General features: G+C 36.3%; 1 protein-coding gene across 3 annotated transcripts; it reads left to right on the forward strand.

Annotated features, from left to right (window-relative positions):
* Positions 1–227: 227 nt before the first annotated feature.
* On the forward strand, positions 228–5,169 carry LOC143019501 (uncharacterized). Of its 3 annotated transcripts, XM_076175174.1 has the most exons (5): positions 228–491; positions 3,234–3,275; positions 3,400–3,529; positions 3,676–4,299; positions 4,407–5,169. In XM_076175174.1, exons 1-4 carry the CDS (start codon positions 460–462, stop codon positions 3,679–3,681), a joined length of 210 nt encoding a protein of 69 aa, XP_076031289.1. In that variant the 5' UTR covers positions 228–459; the 3' UTR covers positions 3,682–4,299; positions 4,407–5,169. The 3 variants fall into 2 exon arrangements, with proteins under 3 accessions (XP_076031289.1, XP_076031269.1, XP_076031279.1); XM_076175154.1 differs by having other exon boundaries at positions 3,234–3,529.
* Positions 5,170–10,307: the final 5,138 nt, after the last annotated feature.

Consider the following 10,307-nt stretch of genomic DNA (forward strand, 5'->3'; position numbering starts at 1 on the left):
ACATTATGTATGTAAGTTTTTCAGTTAGCATATATTACAAATAAATGATAAATACGTCTAATTGGGGAGAATGTTTCATATGAAATATATACTGACGCATAATATAACATGCATTTATTAAGGGATGGATTTTCTTATATTTCACCTCAGACTTTTTTTCCGCTAACAAGCGCTAGATATACACTAGTTTTAGCAGTTTCCTTCGTATCGAAAAGGCAACCAACACTGCAAGGAAGGGCGCGTATTGTGGGTGTGTGTCCTAATATTCCCGACTTACTTCTATTTAAGACTGAATATCTTAAACAGCGCTCATCCCCATAACACCATCTCATAACGATGTGTTGAAAGTAAAGCCATACTTCTCAATATAATACGTGTTTATGTCTTCTCTGAACTGGCATTTTCTCTATAATCACGTCGACCAACACTCGATTTCCAACGGTCATTGGTGACTGCCACATGCCCGGGCTTTCGGCACCGAAGCTCTTGACGTAAGTTCACATTTTTCCTGGCGATGCTCCTAGGCGACTGTGTGCCTTTTATTTGTTTGTTTGTTTATTTATTTATTTATGTTAATTTATTTATCTATTTATTAATCTATCTATTTATCTGTCCATTCATCTATTCACCTATTTATTCATCTATTTATTTATATATTTATTCATTATTAATTTGTTTACTAATATATTTATTCATTGCTAAACATATTCAGGATTACCCACGTTAGTAAGTTTTAAACTAAGAGCGTAAATTGTCCACGGCAAGATGATAATTGTTACATATTTATTTTACAAGTATATTTTTCTCCTAACTATACAACGATCAGTGAATTATATAGACGGTCGAACTGTAATTTCCCTTACCTCTTTCTCACTTCCTTAGTCTCTCGTTTATTTTATTTGTTCATTTATATGATCATTTATTATCTAATTATTTGTCTACTTATCATTTATTTGTACATTCCTTCGACTCCATGCGTTTAGACAATTCCGTCTTCAATCTTCTTTCCCACCTAAGTAGCATTCTGATATGTAGATGACCTTGAATTTGATTACTTCATCAATTAATTGACATGTTTATTAACAATTATCTGATTATGTTCATATGTATTTATGTATTATGATTTTTATAGTATTTTTATTATCACCATTATTATTATTATTATCATTATTATTATTATTATTATTATTATTATTATTATTATTATTATTACTATTTCATTAATGTGGCGGAAAAGTTGGTGCAAATGTAGCGGGAAAGGGAGGGTGGAAAGGGGGAATAAAATGTAGGTTGAGGGGTTTAAAAAGTGTAAAGGGAAATGAATATTTGAGAATGGATGGTTAGAGGAGAATGAAGGAGTGGGAGTGATTGTGCCGACAACAGTGTATAGGGCAGAAACATGGAACAAAAGAGGAGTTTAAATGTGTTTAAGATGAAATGCCTGAAAAGTATGGTAAGGGTTACTAGGGTGGATAGAGTGAGAAACGAGGAGGTGAGGAGAAGAAGGGTGGAAAGGGGATTGGGAGATAGGGTTGTTGAAAGAGTATTAGGATGGTTTGGACACATGGAAAGAATGAGTGAAGAAAGATTAGTAAAAGAGGTGTGGAAGGCAGAGGTGGAAGGAGTGAACATGCAGGGGACTGTTGAGGAAAGGGAGAAGACTGAAGATAGGGGTGAGTGGAGAATGGTTGTGTATGGATGATGCTGTGATGCATGGAAGGGAGTGGGTGAGGGAGTATGTTTGAGAAATAATTTGACCCAGCCTGAAGGAATTTCATCCCATCTTCTCTATTTCTGCATGAGGGGACGGAGAGCGGGGGTGGAAGGGGTCGCCGAATAAATGAAGCGGCCTTGCTGTAAATGTGCTGTGTCTTGCGACACTGCTTCTGACCCAGGGCAGTGGGCGAGATACAGGGATGTGGGGATGAGATGGGGGGGGGAGTGGATTTATGATTTTGACTTTGACTACCTCCCTTGTAAGGGGGGAAAACCGTTGGTATATGTATTATTGTTATCATCATTATCGATATATATATATATATATATATATATATATATATATATATATATATTATATATATATATATATATATATTTTTTTTTTTTTTTTTTTTTTAAGTGGCAGTTGCCGACAAGATTGACGAGTTAAACGTCATATAATATGAGGACGGAGCCTTTATCTGTTCGACGTTTCGCTTATTACAGCTTTTTCAAGTACAAGTTGAGATACTTGTACTTGAAAATGCTGTAATAAGCGAAACGTCGTACAAATAAAGGCTCCGTCCTCATATGGTGTTTAACTCGTCAATATATATACATACATACATATATACATAGATACATACATATATACATATATACATATATATAAACATATATATATATATATATGATTATGGTCCGTTCTCTTCCTATCTATTTCTATGTTTAGCAAACCCGCGGTACTATTTGCCATCTATTTTTTATCTGGGTCGCTCTTATGCAATTATGTACATTTTTGCTTTATGTGCTTCGTATTCACAAAATTCATCATTTGAACATTATCTGACACCGAGGCCGAGAACTCTGACCAGGAAAGACAACATGTATATCATGTACGTGTAATGAATTTGTAATAATAGTAATAATGATAATAAAAACTGGTCTGCGTCGTTTTTGTTGTCAATATTTTTTTAATTGATCCAAATTGAATTCAACGTGCTGAATTCAAATATTAAATCGGTTTGCTTATATCAGATCTAGCTTACTCATTATTTCCATTTTTTCTGTTTTAGTTACTTTTACACAAATAACGAAGTTATTTTCTGAAAAAAAAAAGTTACACAGATTTATTATTTAATTACGTAATAAGATAAATAAGAATAATTAGGTACTATAATCCCTTTTATCAGATCTAGTTTACTCGCTATTTTTATTTTTTCTATTTTTAGTTACTTTTACACAAATAACGAAGTCATTTTCTGAAAAAGTTACACAAATTTATTATTTAATTACGTAATAAAGTAAATAAAAGTAATTAGTTACTATAGAAAGGTTTAGATATACATTCAAGGACCTCAGGCAACGATTTGTATGGCTGTGTTGTCATATTTTTCGTTATTTCAGCAGATGATCAGTTCTCATTCAGTGTAGGAATGGGAGGTGTGCAGCTTTGGAAGTCTATATACACGCACATCCACGCACTTACACTTATATATGTGTGTATTTCATAAATTATTTTTTTTCTATTGCAGAGATTTGACAATGAACAGAAGATGCAAAAATTATCCAAACAGGTAAAGTAAGAATGCTTGATCATCATTCGAAAATTACCCAGTTTGTAAAATCATATTACCACGCCTATTGTGGAATCCGAATTGGAGATCAAGATCAAACTTTTGCTTCTCTTACATGTTGTAGAACATGTGCTGAAAGTTTAAGAAGTTGGAGTAAAGGCAAGATGAAATCCCTACCTTTTGGTACTCCCATAGTGTGGAGAGAAGAGACGGATCATGTGACAGATTGTTATTTCGGCATGACTAACCTAAAGGTAAGCTCATGTTTGAAAATAATAACGATAACTTTGAGTAGATACTCTCATTAATGTATTTTAAAGATATATTTTGAAATCTTACATTTCCTGTATAAAATCCCGCTGGGACTTGTTTTGACATTTTACCTGTATGAAATTTACAGGTGTAAACAAGAACAACAAACACCATGTTGTGTGTCCTGATATCTGCCAGAAACCCAGTGCTTCATGGTCCAGAAATTCCAGTACCAAGTGTATCCAAGGGCATAGATATCGCTGAAGACAGTGATACCCAGCTTGAAGATATGAACACCTCTGCATCGTATCAACCTCCAGTCCCCGATGAGAATCAACCAAAGCCTTTGTCAAGCACAACTGAATGACTTAACAAGGGATTTAGGGTTATCAAAAGAGTCTGCCCAGCTACTTGGATCACGCTTTGACGAAATAAATTTACTTGTATTAGGAGCTACATATTTCTGGTATCGCAAAACAGATGAAGAGTTTCGCAAAAATTTCTCTCTTTACGACAACTCTTTGTTAGTATAGCAGTAATACTGGAGGACTAGTTGAAGCCTTGGGTTTCATTCATAGTTCAGTGGAGGAGAGACTCCATTGACTCATCGAGTCAAAGTTTAAAAGCTGTTCTTTTAAACATTGGCAATAAGATTGCATCTGTTCCTGTTGCACATTCAGTTCAATTAACTGAGAGTTATGAGAATATGAAAATCTTACTCAGTGCTCTGAAGTACAGTCACCATAATTGGAAGATTTGTGGAGATTTAAAGGTAAAAAGACAATGTCATTTTATGTTTTCACAGTGTAATTTGATCTTATATATTTCAGTTATCTCCTTTATCTCATATTTCATGATATTTACATTATTTCTTTTCAGGTTGTGTCCCTAATATTAGGAATGCAAGGAGGTTACACTAAATACCCATGTTTTCTCTGTCTGTGGGATAGCCGATCAGATGACAGACACTACGAACATAGTGAATTGCCATCTAGAGAAATAATCCATCCTGGCTCACATAATGTGGTTATTGATCCACTGGTCAACCATCATCAAATTTTGCTGCCACTTCTTCATATTAAACTTGGATTGATGACGAATTTTGTAAAGGCCATCAGTAAAGGAAGTCCAGCATTTGTTTTCATAAAGCAGACCTTTCCACAAGTCAGTGATGCAAAATTTAAGGCAGATATTGTCGATGGTTCTCAGGCTAGAAACCTAATGTAGGATGGACAGTTCGATAGAGTAATGAGTGAAATAAAGAAGAATGCATGACTACCCTTTAAATCAGTGGTGAATAATTTCCTTGGAAACCAAAGAAGTTCAGAATACGTGTTCATTGTTCAGGAACTGATGCAGAGTTTTGTCAGTAAAATGCACTTTCTAAGGCCGCATCTCGATTATTTTCCTGGTAACTGTGGAGACTACAGCGAAGAACAAGGTGAAAGGTTCCACCAAGACATTCGCACTATGGAAGAAAGGTATCAAAGACGATGGGACATAAAATGTTGGCAGATTACTGTTGGTGTCTGAAACGTGACTTGTCTGGTGAAAAACACGAGAAAATAATGGGAAAAGTCTTTTCTTCCACATTGATGTATATTCCTGCATATTTTCAATTTTAATAAAAACAATATTATGACATTTAATCATTATTAACCTTATAACTTTAATACTAAATCACTATAGAAAATAAATTTGAATGAAAAAAATAACACTGCAGTGTAATTCGATAATTTGAGCTGATTGACTAAAAACATTATCATTTTTTAATTCAGCATAACCAGATTACTTAAAATCAGTTAAAAGAAAAGAACATGACAGAAAACAAATCAAAACGCAGGCCTACGTAAAAGTAATTATATATAATAATCGGTTTATTGAGTTGACAATTTACAACTTGTGTTCATTTTGGGGACTATATAGTCTGTTGAATTACATTTCGTACTCTTTACGAAGACAATTTGTTTACCAGCACCTTTTATCATTAATATATTTTTAAAAGTTCAAATGTGTGAATATTGAGTCGTCATTTAGCGTGCGGTCTACCGCAGTATCTACGCTGTAAAATGACCTCTCATAGTATAGTACAAGATCTATATATACCAGGTCTAACCACTTCCGACCAAATTTCGAGAGAGTTGGCGCAGCGGGCCCGTGACATCACCTGGCTGCTCAAAGTGGGGTTCGCGCGTCCCGTTGCTGTTAGTTGATGTTGGTTCGTTGTATGGGCATGTCGCTGCCTCCGCCCGCACCGCTCCACGCAATTAGTTATATTCTGACAATGAAGATCTATATATACCGGTATATATAGATCTTGACAATATGGCTTATTGTACCATTAAGGGTTGTGGCTCAAACCAAAGAGGAATTAAGCCAAATGTTAATTTTCATCGTTTCCATGCAAATACACGCACATGTGAACGTGTACATATATAAGCACACACGACGATATCTCCCCGTAAAATACAAGTATATAAACACACACACATATGTGAACGTGTACACATATAAGTACACACGACGATATCTCTCCTTCCCGTAAAATAAAAATATATAAATACACACACCCTCATTCAAATTTCTCGGTGGCGTAATCGGTTGAGAGTCAGCTATTCAATGTCAAGTTAACGCCGGTACCTGGTTCGAAACCAGGCCAGGCTTAATTTTTTTTTCAGTCTCGCTACGCTTCGAGTCGTTACTCCAACTCTCGTGGGCGGGGAGTTGGAGATATGTGTGCGTGTAAGTTCATAGATCGGACATACGAGCTCTGAGCTCTCTTCCGGGAGGGAAATAGCTGTCGATCACGAGTCCAATACGTGATCCAAAAGACCAAGATGAATCACATACACATGTGAACATGTACACATATAAGCACACACGACGATATATCCCCTTCCCATAAAACACACACACACACACACACACACACACATATGTGAACGTGTACACATATAAGTACACACGACGATATCTCTCCTTCCCGTAAAATAAAACTATATAAATACACACACACAATTTTCAATAGTCATACGACTCGGTGGCGCCATTGGTAGAGAGTCTGGCATTTAATGCCATGATATCGGCGGTATTTGGTTCAAATCCTATCCAGGTTTATTTTTATTTTTTTCAGTCTCGCTGCGCTTCGAGTCGATACTCCAACTCTCATGGGCGGGGAGTTGGAGATATTTGTGCGTGTAAGTTCATAGATCGGACATACGAGCTCTGAGCTCTCTTCCGGGAGGGAAATAGCTGTCGATCACGAGTCCAATACGTGATCCAAAAGACCAAGATGAATCACACACACATGTGAACATGTACACATATAAGCACACACGACGATATATCCCCTTCCCATAAAATACACACACACACACACACACACACACACACACACACACACACTGATAATAGCAATGAGCTAGAGAGAGAGAGAGATAACGGGGGGAAAATATAATAGTTCCAGTCTTCCTTAGCGTTTCACAGTTGTCTTCAGTGTTTCACAAAGACAAAACGGAAGCAGCCAGATGACGTCAGAAGCTGCGCAGAACGGCTCAAGCGGTTAGACCTGGTGTATATAGATCTTGGTATAGTATAAGCTTGACATGACTCCAACTGACCAGTTACGTTAGGTTAGTGCTATAGGTTAGGTTAATCTAAGTTAGTGCTATAGGTTAGGTTAATCCAAGTTAGTGCTATAGGTTAGGTTAATCTAAGTTAGTGCTACAGGTTAGGTTAATCCAAGTTAGTGGTATAGGTTAGGTTAATCTAAGTTAGTGATATAGGTTAGGTTAATCCAAGTTAGTGCTATAGGTTATGTTAATCTAAGTTAGTGCTATAGGTTAGGTTGGCTAGACTAGTATTCTATGTAAGTTTGGTTAGTACTATAGTTTAAATCAGTGTTATATGTTGGGTTAGGTTAGTTTAGGTTGATTGGGTTAGTGCCATAGGTCAGTGCAGTAGTGGAGGTAAAAAGGGCAGGAAGACCACACGTCAAAGCAGCACCCAATATTTTAACTGGTTCCTGTATTACATTGCCTGTTTATGTTTGCTGACCCTCTTTCTATCTTCCTCCATCTCCCATAACGCACATTTTTGCTTGTTCGACAACCTGATAACGTGATTTCAGATCCGCCGCCGCCGCCCACCCCCGCCTCTTCTTCTTCCTGGATCTCTTCCTTTGTTCTCATTTCCGGCACCAGCTATGATATCTTCTCTCATAAGACATTACTTCATACACTTCCTTCATCATTTCTGTCCACATGCCTTTATTTTTCTGCACCTGGCGCGGGGGATGCTCCACTCCGACGTCTTGCATCTGTGCCTTGTTTAAAACTAAAACATAATGTCATATTGTTATTTCCATTTTGTCGACCTGTGGGCGCATTTCTAATATGATAATGATATGTATAACGTCATATGATTGTTTTAATATGAAAAAATAACAACAAAATATTATCATTACCAGGACAATATCTTCACTTTTAATGAAAATATATTAACTTTTGTTTGTTGAGGAAGTCGACCAACCTTTTCCTGTCTTCCTGAGCGGTCGTTGCTCTCTGTCGACATCTGCGGCGCGTTCGTGTCGTGCAAGAAGAAAAGAAGAAAAAATACCTCACACACAAAGCCATTCAGTTCCAGCTTCCATGATAATAATAATAATAACAACAACAACAACAACAACAAAAATAATAATAATAATGATAATAATAATAATAATGATAATGATAATAATGATAATAATAATAATAATAATAATGATAATAATAATGATAATAATAATAATAATAATAATAATAATAATAATAATAATAATAATAATAATAATAATAATAATAATGATAATAATAATAATAATAATAATAATAATAATAATAATAATGATAATAATGATAATAATGATAATAATAATGAAAATAATAATAATGATAATAATAATAATAATGATAATGAAAATAATAATAATAATAATAATAATAATAATAATAATAATAATAATAATAATAATAATAATAATAGTAATAATAATAATAATAATAATAATAATAACAATAATAATGCATACATATACCAACGGCTTTTCCCCCCTTACAAGGGAGGCAGCCAAAGTCAAAGTCATAAATCCACTCCCACCCATCTCATCCTCACATACTCCATTCCCATTCACCACTCCTCCCTCTCTCTTTTCTTAGTTTCTCCTGGATGATGGGTCATCCCTGCATCTCGCCCACTGTCCTGGGTCAGAAGCAGCGTTGCAAGACACAGCACATTCACAGCAAGGCTGCTTTATTTAATCGGCGACCCCTTCCACCTCCGCTCTCCGTCCCCTCATGCAGAAAAAGAAAAGACGAGGAGAAATCCCTTCAGGCTGCGTCGAATTATTTCTCACACGTACTCCCTCACCCACTCCCTTCCATGCATCACAGCATCATCCATACAAAACCAATCTCCATTCACCCCTATTTTCTGTCTTCTCTTGTCCTTCCTCAACAGACATTCCCCTCTTTCCCAATGCCCCTTTTGCCCCATCCATCCATCTCATCCTGGGACATCCCCTCATGTTCACTCTTTCCACCTCTGCATTCCACACCTCTTTCACTAATCTTTCTTCACTCATTCTTTCCACGTGTCCAAACCATCCTAATACTCTTTCATCAACCCTATATCCCATCTCCCTTTTCACCCTTGTTCTCTTCCTCACCTCCTCGTTCTCACTCTAGTCTAGTAACCCCTACCATACTTCTCAGGCACCTCATCTCAAATACCTTCAAACTCCTTCTCTCTTTCTCATGTTCCACGTTTCTGCTCCATGCAGTGCTGCCGGTACAACCACTCCTTCATACAATCTCCTCTTAGCATCCATTCCCAAATGTCTAATTCTCATTACACTTTTTAATCCTTCAAGGCATCTACTCACTTCTCTCAATCTACATTCTACCTCCAGCTCCACTCCCCCCTTTCCCGCCACATTTGCACGCAAGTCTCTAAAGCTATCCACTTCCTCCGGTCTCTTCCCCTTGACACTTACTTCCAGACTGCTGCCACCTTCTCCCCTTGTACATCTCACCTCCCCCACCCTCACCTACATTTATTTTCAACTTCCTTCTTTCGCACACCTTCCCAAACTCCGTCACCAACTTCCACAATCCCTCCTCTGATCCTACCACAAGCACAGTGTCGTCAGCGAACAACTGGTTATCTTCCAACTTTCCCCGTCTGGGTTATTGGCTGCATGTCATTGTGGGGTTAAAAGATGCTCAGTAGCATGCAACTGATACTTTAGATTCTATATGGGGCGCCCCTACGGACCAGAGACGTACATTATTTTGTCTGTGGTAGATGAAATCTCTCTTCATAGAGAAATGTTAATACTTTATTATATTGCAACTGTCCCTCCGTTATGCTGCCCCCCCCCCCTCTTGTTACTGCCCTATACCTCTTCTTTGAATATTAATTTTCTTATTTCGCCGAATCCTGTGGTGGGGAAAAAGAATACTATCACCATGAGTTCCTACATGAGTTGTAAAAGGCGACGAAAACGGGACGGGGATAGGACTAGGCATCCTTCTCCCTATAGCTCCAAAGGGGATATTCCTAAATAAAAAAGTAATAATAACAATAATAATAATATAATGATAATAATAATAATGATAATAATAATAATAATAATAATAATAATAATAATAATAATAATAACAATAATAATAATAATAATAATAATAATAATAATAATAATAATAATAATAATAATAATAATAATAATAATAATAATAATAA

The sequence above is a fragment of the Oratosquilla oratoria genome, chromosome 3 (genome assembly GCF_046742065.1).
Source record: "Oratosquilla oratoria isolate Oo_2021 chromosome 3, ASM4674206v1, whole genome shotgun sequence".
Classification (NCBI taxonomy): domain Eukaryota; kingdom Metazoa; phylum Arthropoda; class Malacostraca; order Stomatopoda; family Squillidae; genus Oratosquilla; species Oratosquilla oratoria.